The sequence below is a fragment of the Aegilops tauschii genome, chromosome 7 (genome assembly GCF_002575655.3).
Source record: "Aegilops tauschii subsp. strangulata cultivar AL8/78 chromosome 7, Aet v6.0, whole genome shotgun sequence".
NCBI classification, from domain to species: Eukaryota; Viridiplantae; Streptophyta; class Magnoliopsida; order Poales; family Poaceae; genus Aegilops; species Aegilops tauschii.
Window position 1 is genome coordinate 155,936,064 of NC_053041.3, and position 18,236 is coordinate 155,954,299.

The 18,236-nt window shown below is 41.9% G+C and overlaps 1 protein-coding gene across 1 annotated transcript; it reads right to left on the bottom strand.

Moving 5' to 3' along the window:
- Positions 1-11,769: 11,769 nt before the first annotated feature.
- LOC109761275 (xyloglucan O-acetyltransferase 3) lies at positions 11,770-13,695 on the bottom strand. The gene is made up of 3 exons (XM_020320073.4): positions 13,213-13,695; positions 12,814-13,112; positions 11,770-12,713 (listed from the first exon to the last, which is right to left on the bottom strand). The coding sequence occupies exons 1-3, from the start codon at positions 13,577-13,579 to the stop codon at positions 11,934-11,936; spliced, it is 1,446 nt and encodes a 481-aa protein (XP_020175662.1). The 5' UTR covers positions 13,580-13,695; the 3' UTR covers positions 11,770-11,933.
- Positions 13,696-18,236: the final 4,541 nt, after the last annotated feature.

The following is an 18,236-nucleotide window of genomic DNA, read 5'->3' on the forward strand; positions in this document are numbered from 1 at the left end:
TGATTTGTCAGCCATTTGCAAAGATATCTCAGTAGGTGTGAGTTTATTCAAGTCAAGTCTTTTATTTAAAGAGAAAGGCATAACACTAACACCAGCTCCTAAATCACATAAAGCAGTTTTCACATAATTTCTTTTGATGGAGCAAGGTATAGTTGGTATTCCTGGGTCCCCAAGTTTTTTAGGTACTCTATCCTTAAAAGTATAATTAGCAAGCATGGTGGAGATTTCAGCTTCCGGTATTTTTCTCTTATTGGTGATGATGCCTTTCATGTACTTTGCATAAGGAGGCATTTTCAAGATGTCAAGCGAGTACACAAAAAGACTGGCCTCAGCATTTCAGCAAAGCGTTCAAATTCTTCATCATCTTTCTTTTTAGTTGACTTGAGTGGAAAAGGCATAGGTTTTTGAACCCACAGTTCTCTTTCTTTACCGTGTTTTGTAGCAATGGAGTCTCTTTTATCATATCTTGTATTCTTGGGTTGTGGGTTATCAAGATCAACTGGTGGTTCTATCTCAACATCATTATCTGGTTCTTTTTCATTATTTGGTTGTGTATCTTCATGAACATCAGCATTATCTTTTTCATTATCACTAGGTGAATGTTCATTACCAGATTGAGTTTCAGCATCAGAAATAGAAACATCATTTTCATTATCAGGAGGTTTTTCTACTTCGGTTCACTAGAAGCATGCAAAGTCCTATCATTTTTCTTTTTCTTCTTCTTTTTAGAAGGACTAGGTGCAGTGGTATTATTCCTTTGTGAATCCTGTTCAATTCTTTTTGGGTGTCCTCAGGATAAAGTGGTTCCTGAGTCATTTTACCTCCTCTAGTTGCAACTCTAACAGCAAAGTCATGTATGTTGTTATTCATTTCATTAAGCAATTCTCTTCGTGATTTAGCAACTTGTTCTAACTGAGTTTGAACCATAGAAGCATGCTTTCCCACACCTCTAACACCATTTGAGATTCTGAGTAATAAGTCACTCAAGCGAGCAATCATATCATAATTGTATTTCAATTGTTTCATAACATTTGCATTGAAGTGATCTTGTTTCCTAATGTAGTTTTCAAACTCATAAAGGCATTGGCTAGGGTGCATATTGTGAGGATTGTCATTATCATTGAATTTCATTAAAGAATTTACCTCTACCACCTTAGGCAGTGGTGGTGTATTAAGCCCATGTATTTCTTCAATAGGAGGTAAATTTTTAACATCCTCAGCTTTAATACCTTTTTCCATCATAGATTTCTTTGCCTCTTGCATATCTTCAGGACTGAGATATAATATACCCCTCTTCTTTGGAGTGGGCTTAGGCGGTGGTTCAGGAAGAGTCCAATCATCATAATTTTTCAATATGTTATTCAATAATTCTTCAGCTTGTCCAACAGTTTGTTCCCTGAAAACACAACCAGCACAACTATCTAGGAAATCCCTAGAAGCATCGGTTAGTCCATTATAGAAGATATCAAGTATTTCATTTTTCTTAAGAGGATGATCAGGCAAAGCATTAAGTCACTGGCAAAGCCTCCCCCAAGCTTGTGGGAGACTCTTTTCTTTAGTTTGCACAAAGTTAAATATTTCCTGTAAGGCAGCTTGTTTCTTATGAGCAGGAAAATATTTTTGAGAGAAGTAATAAATCATATCCTGGGGACTATGCACACAACCAGGAGCAAGACTATTGTACCAAGCTTTAGCATCACCCTTTAATGAGAAAGGAAATAATTTGAGAATAAAGTAATAGCGAGTTTTCTCATCATGAGTAAAAAGGGTGGCTATGTCATTCAACTTAGTAAGATGTGCCACAACAGTTTCAGTTTCATAACCATGAAAAGGATCAGATTCAACCAAAGTAATTAACTCTGGGTCAACAGAGAATTCATAATCCTTATCATCAATAAAGATAGGTGAAGTAGAAAACTTAGGATCACATTTCATTCTAGCATTCAGAGATTTTTCTTTATACTTGCACAGTAATTTCTCTAGATCATCTCTATCCTTACAAGCAAGAATATCTCTAGTTGTCTCCTCATTCATAACATAACCTTCCGGTACCTTAGGCAATTCAAATCTAGGAAGGCTAGTTCTAGCAGGTGTTTCAGGAGTTTCAGTTTCAAGCTCATCATCAGATTCAACAACATCATGTTGTATTACTCTAGCAATTTGTGCATCAAGAAATTCACCAAGTGGCACATCATCATTATCAATCAAGGTACTATCATCATCATAAGCATCATTCATAGTAGAAGTAGCATCATCATTAACTTGCGACATATTAGAATTGACAGCATGTGGTGGTGTTGCAAGTTTACTCATAATAGAAGGTGAATCTAAAGCAGAACTGGATAGCAGTTCCTTACCTCCCCTCGTCTTTGAGGGAAACATCTTAGTCTTTGGATCCTTCATAATGATAATATGATAATAATCCCAAGTGACTCAGCAAATATAGCCATGCTCCCCGGCAACGGCGCCAGACAAAGGTCTTGATAACCCACAAGTATAGGGGATCGCAATAGTTTTCGAGTGTAGAGTATTCAACCCAAATCTATAGATTCGACACAAGGGGAGCCAAAGAATATTTGCAAGTATTAGCAGCTGAGTTGTCAATTCAACCACACCTAGAGATTAATTATCTACAGCAACATGATCAGTAGCAAAGTAATATGATAGTTTTGGTAATAGTGACAGCAACAATGGTAACAGTAACAAGTGATAACAGTATTTTTGCAGCAAGTGCAACAGTAACGATAGCAGTAGTAATTTAGCAGAAACGATATAAGATAAATTCATAGGCATTGGATCGGTAATTTGATGGATGATATTCATCATGTGACAGTCATAACCTAGGGAGATACGACACTAGCTCCAGTTCATAAATATAATGTAGGCATGTATTTCGTAAATAGTCATACGTGATTATGGAAAGAACTTGCATGACATCTTTTGTCCTACCCTCCCGTGGCAACGGAGTCCATATTGGAAACTAAGGGATCTTAAGGCCTCCTTTTAATAGAGAACCAGAACAAAGCATTAACACACGGTGAATACATGAACTCCTCAAACTACGATCATCACCGGGAGTGGTCCCGACTATTTTCACTCCGGGGTTGCCGGATCATAACACGTAGTAGGTGACTATAACTTGCAAGATCGGATCTAGAACATGGATATAATGGTGACAACATAAACGGTTCAGATCTGAGTTCATGGCACCCGGGCCCAAAGTGACAAGCATTAAGCATAGCAAAGTCATAGCAACATCAATCTCAGAACATAGTGGATACTAGGGATCAAGCCCTAACAAAACTAACTCGATTACATGATGAATCTCATCCAACTCCTCACCGACCAGCAAGCCTATGAAGGAATTACTCACTCCCGGTGGGGAGCATCATGGAATTGACGATGGAGAAGGGTTGGTGATGACGAAGAACAAAGATCCCCCTCTCCGGAGCCCCAAACGGACTCCAGATCTGGCCTCCCGATGAAGAGCAGGAGGTGATGGCGGCTCCGTCTCGTGGAACACGATAATCCCTTTTTTTCAGGAAAAATAGGATTTTATAGCGTCGGTTTCAGGGTCTGCGGGGCCACCAGGCGGGGACAACCCACCTGGGCGCGCTTGGGAGGGCTGGCGCACCCTGGTGGGTTGTGCCCACCCAGGTGCCCCCCTCCGGTGGCTCTTGGCTCCATAAATTCTCTTTTATTGTATAAAAAATCCTCGCAAAGTTTCGTTCCATTCCGAGAACTTTTATTTCTGCACAAAAACAACACCATGGTAGTTCTGCTGAAAACAGCGTCAGTCCGGGGTTAGTTTCATTCAAATCATGCAAATTAGAGTCCAAAACAAGAGGAAAAGTGTTAGGAAAAGTAGATACATTGGAGACGTATCACTTATCCGGAAAGCTACCATCAATAGGTAGTGGGTCATCAAGAACATTTTCTAACCTAGACAAGTTATCTGCAACGGGGTTCTTAGTTCCCTTTCTATCAACAATGTGCAAATCAAATTCTTGTAGCAAGAGAACCCATCTAATGAGTCTAGGTTTAGCATCTTTCTTTTCCATAAGGTATTTGATAGCAGCATGATCGGTGTGAACAGTTACTTTGGAATCAACAATATAAGGTCTGAACTTATCACATGCAAATACAATTGCTAAAAATTCCTTTTCAGTAGTAGCATAATTTCTTTGGGAACTGTCTAGAGTTTTACTAGCATATTGAATAACATTTAATTTCTTATCAACTCTTTGTCCTAGAACAACACCAACAGCATAATCACTAGCATCACACATAATTTTAAAGGGTAGGTTCCAATCAGGTGGCTGAACTATAGGTGCAGAAATCAAGGAGTTCTTAAGTATTTCAAATTCTTCTACACAATCATCATAAAAAACAAAAGGAACATCTTTTTGCAAGAGATTAGTGAGAGGCCTAGAAATTTTAGAGAAGTCTTTAATAAACCTCCTATAGAAACCCGCATGACCAAGGAAACTTCTTATACCTTTGATATCTTTAGGACACGACATCTTTTCAATAGCATCTACTTTAGCTTTATCAACTTCAATACCTCTTTCAGAAATTTTATGCCCCAAGACAATACCTTCATTAACCCTAAAGTGGCACTCTCCCAATTCAAGACAAGACTAGTTTCTTCACATCTCTGCAAAACTCGATCAAGGTTGCTCAAGTAATCATCAAAAGAAGTTCCGTAAACGGAGAAATCATCCATGAAAACTTCAACAATCTTTTCACAAAAGTCAGAGAATATGGCAGTCATACATCTTTGAAAGGTAGCAGGTGCATTGCATAAACCAAAAGGCATCCGTCTATAAGCAAAGGTACCGAAAGGACATGTAAAAGTGGTTTTCTCTTGATCTTCTTTTGACACAGGTATTTGAGAGAAACCAGAATAACCATCTAGAAAGCAAAAATGAGTATGTTTGGATAATCTTTCTAGCATTTGATCGATAAAAGGTAAAGGTTAATGATCTTTTCTAGTAGCTTTGTTCAGTTTGCGAAAATCAATTACCATTCTATAACCTGTAACAATTCTTTGTGGAATCAATTCATTCTTGACATTTGGAATAACAGTGATACCTCCCTTCTTAGGGACACAATAAACATGAATTACCCATTGACTATCAGCAATAGGATAAATTATACCTGCCTCTAGAAGCTTTAGTATTTCATTCCTTATCACTTCTTTCATCTTAGGATTTAACCGTCGTTGATGATTAACAACTGGTTTAGCGTCTTTCTCCAATCTTATTTTGTGCTGACATAAAGTGGAACTAATGCCTTTAAGATCATCAAGAGTATACCCAATAGCGGCACGATGCTTCTTCAGAGTTTACAATAATTTCTTTTCTTCATGCTCTGAAAGGTTAGCACTAATAATAATAGGATATATCTTCTTTTCGTCAAGATAAGCATATTTTAGAGTATCAGGTAATTGTTTAAGCTCAAACACGGGATCACCCTTAGGTGGAGGAGGATCCCCAAGGATTTCAACAGGCAAATTGTGTTTCAAAATAGGTTCCTGATTCAAGAATACTTCATCTATTTCCCTTCTTTCATTCATAAGCATATCATTTTCATGGTCTAGCAAATATTGTTCTAAAGGATCATTAGGAGGCACGGCAATAGAAGCAAGACCAATAATTTCATCCTTACTAGGCAATTCTTTATCATGGGGTTGTCTACGAAATTTAGAGAAATTAAAATCATGAGACATATCTCCCAAACCAACAGTAACAATATCTTTCTCGAAGTCTATCCTAGCATCAATAGTATAATGGGACAAAAATTATCTTGTGGGGAAGCAAGAACAAGAAAATCAGTAGGATATTTTATCTTCCCACACAAGACTTCAACATCTCTAACAATCCCAATCGGTGATATAATATTTGTATTAGCAAGCTTAATAGTGACAGCAATATCATTCATAATTTCTTTATATAAGGTATAAGGAATTGCACTAACACTAGCACCCACATCACATAGGCCATGATAACAATGATCTCCTATTTTAACAGAAACAACAGGCATGCCAATAACAGGTCTATGTTTGTCTTTAGTACCGGGTTTAACTATCCTAGCAGCTTCATTAGAGAAATAAATAACATGCCCATCAATATTATCAACCAAGAGATCTTTAACCATAGCAATACTGGGTTCAACTTTAATTTTTTCAGAGGGTGTATGTGTTTTAGTATTACTCTTACGAACCACAGTTGAAGCTTTAGCATAATCCTTTATTCTAACAGGGAACAGTGGCTTCTCAATATAAGCAGTGGGAACAATAGGATCAACATTATAAATAATAGTTTCTTTTTCAACTTTAACAGGTTCCGCTACTTTAACTTCAATGGGAGGATGATATTTAAACCACTTCTCCTTAGGGAGATCAAGGTGAGTAGCAAAAGATTCACAGAAAGAAGCTACTATCTCAGAGTCAAGTCCATATTTAGTGCTAAAATCATGAAAAGCATCGGTATCCACAAAAGATTTAACACAATCGAACTTCAGGTTTATACCTGACTCCTCACCTTCGTCAAGATCCCAATCTTTAGAGTTGCGTTTAATTATTTCCAATAAATTCCATTTGAATTCAATATCCTTCTTCATATAGGAACCAGTAAAAGAAGTATTGAGCATGGATCGATCATTATGAGAAAGCCGAGGATAAATTTTTTGAATAATAATTTCTCTTGAGAGCTCATGATTGGGGCATGAATATAACATTGACTTAAGCCTCCCCCAAGCTTGAGCGATACTTTCTCCTTCACGAGGCCAAAAATTATATATATAATTCCGATCACGGTGAACTAGATGCATAGGATAAAACTTCTGATGAAATTCCAATTTCAATCGGTTGTAGTTCCATGATCCAATATCATCCAATAGCCTATACCATGTCAATGCCTTGACCTTCAAAGATAAAGGGAAGACTTTCTTCTTGACAACATCCTCGGGTATACCTGCAAGCTTAAATAATCCACATACTTCATCCACATAGATTAGGTGCATATTGGGATGTAATGTTCCATCTCCTACATAGGGATTAGCTAGCAGTTTCTTTATCATACCCGAAGGAATTTCATAATAAATATTTTCAGTAGGTGTAGTAGGTTGAGGAGCAACTAATTGTGGTTCCGGTAGAGGTGAAGATACCCCGAACAAACCCCTCAAAGGATTATTTTCCATAGTAACAAGTGACAATAAATTTCAGCACACTATATATATGTTTTCTTACCAAATTCCACTTACCAAAGGCGCTTCATTCCCCGACAACGGCGCCAAAAAAGAGTCTTGACGACCCACAAGTATAGGGGATATATCGTAGTCCTTTCGATAAGTAAGAGTGTCAAACCCAACGAGGAGCAGAAGGAAATGACAAGTGGTTTTCAGCAAGGTATTCTCTGCAAGCACTGAAATTATCGGTAACAAATAGTTTTGTGATAAGATAAATCGTAACAGGTAACAAGTAAATAAAGTAAGCAAGGTGCAGCAAGGTGTCCCAATCCTTTTTGTAGCAAAGGACAAGCATGGACAAACTCTTATATGAAGCAAAGTGCTCCCGAGGACACATGGGAATTGTTGTCAAGTTAGTTTTCATCATGCTCATATGATTCGCGTTCGTTACTTTGATAATTTGATATGTGGGTGGACTGGTGCTTGGGTGCTGCCCTTCCTTGGACAAGCCTCCCACTTATGATTAACCCCTCTCGCAAGCATCCGCAACTACGAAAGAAGAATTAAGGTAAACCTAACCATAGCATGAAACATATGGATCCAAATCAGTCCCTTACGAAGCAACGCATAAACTAGGGTTTAAGCTTCTATCACTCCAACAACCCATCATCTACTTATTATTTCCCAATGCCTTCCCCTAGGCCCAAGTAATGGTGAAGTGTCATGTAGTCGACGTTCACATAACACCACTAGAGGAGAGACAACATACATCTCATCAAAATATCGAACGAATACCAAATTCACATGATTACTTATAACAAGACTTCTCCCATGTCCTCAGGAATAAACGTAACTACTCACAAAGCATGTTCATAATCATAACCAGAGGAGTATTAATTATCATTAAGGATCTGTACATATGATCTTCCACCGAATAAACCAACTAGCATCAACTACAAGGAGTAATCAACACTACTATCAACCCACATGTACCAATCGGAGGTTTTGGGACCAAGATCGAATACAAGAGATGAACTAGGGTTTGAGAGGAGATGGTGCTGGTGAAGATGTTGATGAATATTGACCCTCCCTCGATGAGAGGATCGATGGTGATGACGGTGGCGATGATTTCCCCCTCCGGGAGGGATGTTTCCCCGGCAGAACAGCTCCGCCAGAGCCCTAGATTGGTTCTGCCCAGGTTTCGCCTCGAGACGGCGGCGCTTCGTCCCAAAAGGTTTCTTATGATTTTTTTCAGGGTAAAAGACACCATATAGCAGAAGATGGGCACCGGAGGCCTGCCAGGGGGCCCACAAGGTCAGGGGGCGTGCCCAGGGGGGAGGGACGCGCCCTCCACCCTTGTGGCTAACTGGTGGCCCCCCTCTGGTACTTTCTTTGCCCAATATTTTTTATATATTCAAAAATAATCTCCGTGAAGTTTCAGGACTTTTGGAGTTGTGCAAAATAGGTCTCTAATATTTGCTTCTTTTCCAGCCCAGAATTCCAGCTGCCGGCATCCTCCCTCTTCATGTAAACCTTGTAAAATAAGAGAGAATAGCCATAAGTATTGTGATATAATGTGTAATAACAGCCCATAATGCAATAAATATCAACATAAAAGCATGATGCAAAATGGACGTATCATACACACAGGTAAACTAAAAGAAATCTCACTATGTGCATTTTAACCAAGAGTTCTCGTTCTTTTTTCTCAAAACAATGGCGTTGTACGCTCGTGGTCGCCCTCACCCGCCTCACCTCCTCCCTCTGCACCCTCCTCAGCTCCCACCAGATGCTCTCCATGCCCATCTCCCGCTCCCCAGCGGTGCTGTCCGGTTGCAGTAGCCGCCGTTGAACAACGAGTCGTGCTCGAAGTGGTCCGGCGAGTAGGTCCGGAGGAAGGTGACGAGGCTGCTCTTGCAGTCCCGACACCGCGCGATGCCCTCCACGGCCGCCCTGATGATGCGGCGGACGGCGTAGGCGACGCCGAAATCTGTGAGGCAGCCCTCCAAGAGGTAGTTGACGCGGAAGTCCAGGCCCGGCAGGTGGCCGGTCCAGTCCGCACCGAGTCTGTCGAGGTGGATGTCAAAGGAGGATGTGGGCTTCCCGTCGGCGCTGACGACGGGGACGGCGTGCACGTAGAACTCCGTCCACATCACCATGAGCGTGAAGTATAGTGGGCAAATTTGTATCTCATGGACTTGAAACTTATGCTAAAACTTCTCCAACTTTAAGTAAATTATTCATATGTAAAATAGTGGTCAAATTTGCATCTCACAGACTTTCCATGTCAATTATGGATGTCAGAATGGGGGAAGATCATCACAACAATTTAGAGGAAAGTAAGAATACCACTATTCATGAAAGCGGGAAGTAAATTAGAGAAATAATTTAAAATTCTTATATTTAGTTCATCTGTTTCTTAACAAGGATAAAATAGTTATTTCAATTCATTAAGGATTGTATTTTTCTATCCATCAGATAGATCATCTAAACATTACCAATCCCTTGCCCAGAGAAACTTCTACATCAAACCAACGCCGTCAATCATAATGTTAACTTGACAAATTATTGACTAATCACATAAACACTATTGGCTTGCTAGCGGCATAAGCTTTTTAATTATAGGCGTTGGTCTACTATCATGTGAAAATGACACATATAGCCATTAATAGGGTGTGTTTGAAGCAAGCAATCATCATCAACATACAATTAAATATGATTAAGTATGTTACCCATAGACAAGTTATTTCATTTGGCATTACATTTACGCTGTCTCCAGAATAATATTATATATGTCGTCTCATAATGTGAATATTCATAAACCAATATATTTATTTCGCAGCTACTTTCAATTTAAAGATGATGCCCCCACATTTGCGAGGGCCATTTTGCTAGTTATCTAGAAAAGATCTAGAGTTAGGATGTGGAATCACTAGATTTTGCAAAAGGTTTCAATTTGCACAACAAGTCTTGCACAATTATTATAACTCTTTGCACTCGACCCCATGAAGAATATTTCAAACATATATAAAAATGAATTCTTATGTATTGTGAGACAGGTATATTCCAACTGTTTATTTTGTTCTTAGAAGGAATACATGTCTTGTCTTTTTGAACATGTATGTGTTTTTTAATCATATTTTTAACAAAAAAAAATCTGTAGGTATGTATTTTCCCATAATACAAATGTATATTTCTTTCTAGGTTCTCTCACATGTATTTTGTAAATTTCTACCATGCTCATTTTCTTATAGAATGTCTCTACATATTACCATCTTATAAACATGGTAAAATAACCACGAAATAAAAACCTACAAATACTTTGTACTTGAACTAAGATCCAAGAAAGTTGCTGGAAACAACTATCTGCTATATGCTGGAGTGCACAAATCTACATGAGAGCTTTTGAGAAAAAAGAAGTTTAAAACTCCAATTAAATGTGGCCGAGATAAGAAACATGAAGGATGACATTTTTCATGAAAATGAGGGAGCCCTGGCCTCTAATTTGATTGATGCACACAACCAACGTAAGTGATAGCAAAAATAGACACTCAAGAAAAGGATAGCATAAAAAGATATTTTTGTTGTATGAAATCCATAATAATATTCTGAAGGTCTCTGTTAACATATATCTAAAGCATTTGAGCCTACCAATATGCAACCAAAAATGAGGTGTCGTACTGAAACAAAATGTGGTAGAGGCCTCGGAAAAATATATCATATATTCAAGGCTCCTTGAGTTGGACTACCTATTGTTTAACTAGGATCACTTAATAACATAACTAAAAACAAAGGAAACATGCTTACAATGGTGCACCAAGAATCTAGAGCTCTATATTACACATTACAGTGTCCAATATATCTTTGCAAGCACTTCCCGCTCGCAATAGGGGCGCCGTATGAGAGGGGTAGCTATGTTCTTTTCTATATTTCTTATTAGTCTTTAGTTTTCATAAAAGTTGTGAGTGTGATGTTTGAAAGGTTGTGTATCTGGTAATTGGATGCTAATGTTTATATTTTATTTCAATACATTGTATTTTTATTGTGTTGAGAATTTTTGTTCACTTGGAAATTTATGAAATTTGTAGAAAAAGAATGAAATTCCATAGGTAATTAAGTTGAAAGTTTTTGTTTTTTAGTTGAAAGCATGTAAAACCTTAGTTCTTGAGTGGAAGATTTGTATATTTCTAGTGGAGCGTTGTGCAAAGTTAGTTGGAAGCTCATCAGTTTGATGCTGATGGTTGTTGAATCATTTTGTTACTCTCTAACTGAACTCCAAAGGTGTGCTCAACTACCTTGAGCTCGAAAGGGGAACAAAACTTATCCGTATCTTCATTTAACTTGATGAACTGGCAAATAAGTGAGATTGTACGCAGAAAATCCGTAAAGCCCGCATATAAACCTGAAGTTATTTTTAAGAAAAACTTAAATTACCCCTGAAATTCACTCATTTTTTTGTTTCCAATAACTTGTTCAAGTAGAAAATTATGGTTGGCGAGTTTATGAGAGTGCTTGCTAAATTAAAAAAAAAGACTTTGAGAAAGGGTGTCAAGTTTCAGAATCATGGGCCACTTCGTAAGTAGTACAAAAATTCTTTCAAAGGTTTAAGCAGGAGTACAATTTTTGCGGTGGGTTTTATACAGTTAGCAACTTTCAAAAGCTGCATGCATGATTCCTAACTTGGGGCAACAACGTACAGCACGACGCCGACAACGCAAAACCACGTACGCGAGGGCGGATGATCACCGCGCGGCCGGCGGCGGCGTGAGCTCCGCGAGCCTCTGGAGCAGCACGCCGTTCCACATGTCGACGGGCCCCGGCAGGCACCAGTGCAGGCAGTCGCTGCCGTTCCTCCTCCACCTGATGTCGAAGTGATTGTCGGGGTGGCCGTCGGCGCGCATCATCATGGCCTTGGTCACGTCCAGCACCCCGAACCTCCTCTTGGTCGCCCTCACCCGCCTCACCTCCTCCCTCTGCACCCTCCTCAGCTCCCATGCGATGCTCTCCATGCTCACCTCCCGCTCCTGCAGCGGCGCCGTCCTGTTGCAGTAGCCGCCGTCGAACCAGGAGCCGTGCTCGAAGTGGTCGGGCGAGTAGGTTCGGAGGAAGGTGACGAGGCTGGTCTTGCAGCCACGGCACTGCGCGATGCCCTCCACGGCCGCCCTGACGACGCGGCGGACGGCGTAGGCGACGCCGAAGTCGGTGAGGTTGGCGTCGTTGCCGGCGCAGTTGAGGCAGCCGATGCGGCGCCCTCCCTCCCAGAGATAGTTGACGCGGAAGAACCAGTTGCCGCCCGAGATGACGGCGTAGTCCAGGCCCGGCAGGCGGCTCGTCCAGTCGGCGCCGAGCCTGTCGAGGTGGATGTCGAAGGAGGAGGTGGGCTTCCCGTCGGCGCCGGCGACGGGGACGGCGTGCGCGTAGAACTCGGTCCACATCACCATGAGCGTGAAGTTGTGCGCCGGGAAGTGCCATGTCCGGTACTTGTCGAACGCGTCCGAGTACACGTCCACGGGCGCCTCGGCCTACACCATGAGTCCATGACCATGTAGGTCAGTCTTCATCGTCACTTGACTACTTACTCAGAACTACTCGCGTACACGCAAGCATAAACGGTACACGTACCTGGGACAGGAGGCAGAGCAGGGAGTCGATCTGGTTGCGCGCCAGCGAGTCGCCGATGAAGGCCAGCCGCTTCCCGCGGACGACGTCGAGGAACCGCTCCGGTACGAACCTCGGCAGCTCGCAGCCGTCTGGCTGCCACCGCCAGTAGAGGTGGCCGTCGTCCTTGCCGAACTTCTGGCAGTTCTTGAAGTCCGGCAGCATGGGGCACGTCAGGTTGGTGTACACCGGGCCATTCGGCTCCCGCACCCATTTCCCCCTGGAAATGTCGCATTTCTCCTCGAGCTGCATGGCCGCCTCACCTACGCATGAAGCAGGCACGTAGCCAGAGTTATCAAACACACTCAAACCGGTGCACGTACAGGCCAATATCGACAGCACCGTGCTCTCAAATGCGCTTACCGGTGCTCGGAGCAGCAGCTGGCAAGGAGACGACCTCCGCAGGTGTGCTCTGCTCAGGCGTCACGCTGTCGTCCGCAGGGAACGCTGGCTCATCGCTTTGATCGTCGTCATCCTCTGGCATCCTGCTGCTCAGGTCGAGGGCGGCGAGCAGAGGGCTCTGCGTCAGCGCCTCGCCGGCCGTCCTGGCCACGGTCAAGCTCCGGGACGAGTAGAGGATGGAGAAGGCGACGACCGTGGAGATGGCCAGCAGGAGCAGCAGCGAGGACTTGACGTTCCTCTGCGCCACCACGCTCCACTCGCTGCCGCTGCCGCTCTTGAGCAGCCTCGGGCTGCCGGACGGAGGCGAGGGAGGAAGAAGGGGCGCCATGCATGCAAGTTCCTCACAGACTAGTCTCTCAGTTACTTGCAGACGCGACGCTCTAGTCACAGTACTAGGTTGGCGTCGGCCAGCTTTTGAAGGGCCCGGCGAGTGTGTTTCTGCTTTGGCTGACAATGGCCGGTGATTGGTCAGCTGACGCGGGAATTTGAACGTGCTGGTCGCCGGTTAATTCGCTTCTGGTGAGCCTACCGCGCTCAGGGGTAGGGTTTGGTGGAGCTGTCGATAGGGCCGGGGTAGCCACGCTAGCTAGTGGATCACCAAACTGCATAGTGCTAGCCTTGGTCCGTTAATATTTTGGAGTGAGCAGTTACGTGATAGTACTTCTAATTTTCTCGGTGAAGAAACCTTTGGCATGATGCGCGCTGGAGTATACGGAGGAAATGCAATCTCACCAGCCAGACGTGTACTCGCCGGAAAGGCGCGCGTTCCGCAGGGTTGATGTACGAGTGAAAAAGAAAAGACGGCAGGGATGGTTGGCCAACACTCGGCTCAGATGGCAGCTGTCATGCGGTTGTTTTGACTTGACGCCATTGTGTCATGGCCTCGGGAGGTCGGACAAAGGACCTCTGCATTTACCTACCTACGGGCGTGTCTAGTCTACTTTTGTAGAGGCGGAGAGATCGATCTTGGGGAAATGACGACGTACGCGAGACGCATGGTCGGGGTCCAAAGGCGGAAAGGATTTTTTTTCCCGGGCTTTGTTTGGGTGTATGAACTGGATTGGTCGGTATGCATTGGGCTAGAATTCACCATGAAAACTTGAAATGGGACCAAATACGAATTTCGTTGTTTGGTTGTTCACTGAAATTGACTCGTGGAATCTTAGTTAGGCTTCAGTTTCAAATTCTGTCTGGACGACAAAACTTTGAAATTGCATATGTAGATGAGGCTCTGGCTACCTCGCCGGAGAAGGAACACGCCGGGGGCGGCTGTGTACTCCGGCCGTGGTCGAATTCGAGCGCTAGGAGATCCTCCTTGTCCAAGGCACGGTCGAGGAGGTGCACGGGGGCACAGCAGTTCCACACATACTTGTTGCCAGGCACGAGGCAGACTTCTCGGGGGAGACTTGTATGAGATCTCACATTTAGGTGCGATTGTGAGATCAACCCAAAAAAAAAAAATCATATTTACACATTTCAAAAAAATCTGAAATTATTTGACAACATCCATGTGAGGTGTGTCTACAACTATCAAAAAAATCAGCTCAAAACTCGATGTATATTTGGAGATAAAAAAAACAAATTTGAATGTGAATAGTAACAGCTTTGGGTGAATAGTACTTTGTGATTTTGTCTTCTTTGGTTCTATTAATGTAAGTTTAGTTAGGGACCGAAACTTTTTGAGGTCGTACATCAAATATTGATGTGCGTCTATAAATTTTTGAGAATATTTAAACAAGTACATATTTTTCAAGAAAATTGATCTCATAGACCTCACCTAATGTGAGATCTCACACAAGTCTCCCCCAAGACTTCTCCGGCTGCAATGGCTCACTAGAGTGCAAGTGTCTGTTGCCGCAAAATGGACTTCTCCCGCTGCTACAGCTGCCTGTTGATGTCAGCGGCTACGAGCACGAACAGTGAATGCACCAGAGCAACTTAGAGGTATCAAATAAAACTACTAAACTCCGAATTGCAAATAAAAGGGGGAGAAATCTGATCATAATGGAAAATGTTTATCCAAAGCCTCGTTAAACAAAGAAAACATATTTACAACAGTAAATGCGAATCAACTTGAATTTGATTTTTTTTAGAAATATGGATGACCCCGATCTCTGCATCTGGGCAATGCATGCATCCATTTTATTAATTATTCACAAAGATCTTACTAGAGGTACCAAATAAAACAAGTAAACTCCGAACTGCAAATAAAAGAGGGAAAAATCAGGTAACAAGGGAAAAGGTTTATCCAAAGCCTCCGTAGAAACAAAGAAAAACATTTTAACACGGTACAGACGCAAGCGCTCATATAAACGTGCATACACTCACCCCTATAAACACACACACGCATACTCCACCTCTATGAGCACCTCCGGAAAACTGAGCCAACATGTACAACAGTAAATGTGAATCAACTTGAAGTTGATAGACACCAAATAGGTGTTCAACATCAAGAACCATCATAAATGTGAACACAAATTCTAAAGCTGGGACATCGAAACACTCAAACTCCATTGTTAAGGAAAATCACACGGCGCCTGAATAAATAAATGAAGTATCCATAAGTTCTATATATTGATTCAAAAGAATCGTACAACAGAAAAACTAAACCTGTCGACACATATTTCTCCTCAAAAATTTCTAAAACCCTTCGACTAGATGCAGAGCAAAATCTATGGAAGAATGACTGAAGCCCTCAAATTGGCCTAACTGGAATACCTACTCCTCATAAAGTCTTCCTTGCGGGAGCTTACAGGGGCTACTGTCCAACAAATTAACGAAACAATGACATAGTGAGATATAAAGCAAGACTAGTAGCTCAAGGGTTTACACATAGACCCGGTATCGACTACGACGATACATATTCTCCTGTAATGAGTGGAATCATATTTTTATACTTAATATTGACCGGGTTCCAGACACGGGGTGCCTAATGTAAAGGAGCCCGGCCTCGACCTTGTCCAGGGCCCACTAGGCCCAAAGGGCGTTGATGACCCACAAGTATAGGGGATCAATCGTAGTCCTTTTGATAAGTAAGAGTGTCGAACCCAATGAGGAGCAGAAGAAAATGACAAGTGGTTTTCAGCAAGATATTTTCTGTAAGCACTGAAATTATCGGTAATAGGTAATTCGATAGCAAGATAATTTGTAACGAGCAAGTAACGATGACGGTAAATAAAGTGCAGCAAGGTAGCCCAATCCTTTTGTGGCAAGGCCAAAACGGTTTCTTATAATAAGCAAAGTGTTCTTGAGGGTACACGGGAATTTCATCTAGTCACTTTTATCATGTTGGTTTGGTTCGTGTTCGCTATTTTGATAATTTGATATGTGGGTGGACCGGTGCTTAGGTGTCATTCTTACTTGAACAAACCTCCTACTTATGATTAACCCCCTCGCAGGCATCCGCAACTACGAAAAAAGTATTAAAATAAAATCTAACCATAACATTAAACATTTGAATCCAAATCGGTCCCTTACGAAGTAGCGCATAAACTAGGGTTTAATCTTTGTCACTCTAGCAACCCATCATTTAATAACTACTCCACAATGCATTCTCTTATGCCCAAATATGGTGATGTGTCATGTAGTCGATGTTCACATGACACCGCTAAGGAAATCACAAGATACATATCATCAAAATATCGAACACATATCAAGTTCACATGATTACTTGCAACAAGATTTCTCCCGTGACCTCAAGAAAAAGTAAGTACTCACAAATGATAATCATGCTCAAGATCAGAGGGGTATTAAATAGCATAATGAATCTGAACATATAATCTTCCACCAAATAAACCATATAGTAATCAACTACAAGATGTAATCAACACTACTAGTCACCTACAGGTACCAATCTGAAGTTCCGGTACAAAGATTGAACACAAGAGATGAACTAGGATTTGAGAGAAGATGTTGCTGTTGAAGATGTTGATGGAGATTGCCCTCCCAAAGATGAGAGGGCTGTTGGTGATGACGATGATTTCCCCCTCCGGGAGGGAAGTTCGCCCGGCAGAATCATTCCGCCGGAGGGCAAAAGTGCTCCTGCCTAAGTTCCGTCTCGAGACGGCGGTGGTCCGTCCCGAAAGTCCTTCTCTTATTTTTCTCTAGGTCAAAATGACTTATATACCAGAAGACAGGCACCAGAGGTGGAGCGAGGAGGGCACAACTTACAAGGATTACTTAGTAGCATTGGCTATTACAATCAGTACATGGAGTTCTATCTCGCAGAAGAGAAGGGCGGAAGGTAGCAGCTACCGCCATGCCGGGTCGTTGACGGAAACGTCTCCTCCCACTTAAAGTATATCGTCGAAAATCCTGAAATAAATGCAGTAATAATGAGAGCACCAGGATTTAAACCCTGATGGGCTGAGGATACCACTGTCTCTCTAATCATCCAACCACAGATTGATTCGCATTAGGTTGATGGTCTGGGGCTCCTAACACGATGACCAATGCTTGTGCTACCATGACGTACAACTATTTTCTTTCTTACATTGTTAACTGATTATTACGGACAACTAACTAGCTGGATGATCAAGTGGGCGGGCCGGAATCGGCGTTAATTTGACCGTGCGCATGCAATTTGCTTGGTCGGTCGACGACCGTCTTGAAGTTAGTAACAACTACCATCATCTTGGACAAGTAGTTGCCATTTATGATGCCTGGATCTTCATAATTAACTAAGCAAAATCTAATTTTCACTTGATTTTTTAACTAACTGAGTAACTATTTTATTTTTAATTAATATAGGATAACTGTCATTTCGAAAAACAAACAGGCAAGCATTGTTTAAAGTAAATGAGCGACAAACTAAGAGCTCAGAATCAAAGTCAAGCAAGCGTTGTGTAAAGTAAATGAGCTATAAACTAAGAGCTCAGAATCGAAGTCGGCACCAGCAGTGTACGCACGTGCCTTTGGGCTGTTGCGATGCATGAAGTAGCTAGATCTCCATGGATTAATTAATTCAAGTTGTCAACCTTACCTAT

Excerpts from the sequence above, each read along its gene's own strand:
- LOC109761275 (XM_020320073.4), bottom strand. The coding sequence starts at position 13,579 with ATGGCGCCCCTTCTTCCTCCCTCGCCTCCGTCCGGCAGCCCGAGGCTG. Across the intron at positions 13,113-13,212 it reads AGCTGCTGCTCCGAGCACCG|GTGAGGCGGCCATGCAGCTC; the intron begins GTAAGCGCATTT and ends CTTCATGCGTAG. Across the intron at positions 12,714-12,813 it reads TGCTCTGCCTCCTGTCCCAG|GCCGAGGCGCCCGTGGACGT; the intron begins GTACGTGTACCG and ends CTCATGGTGTAG.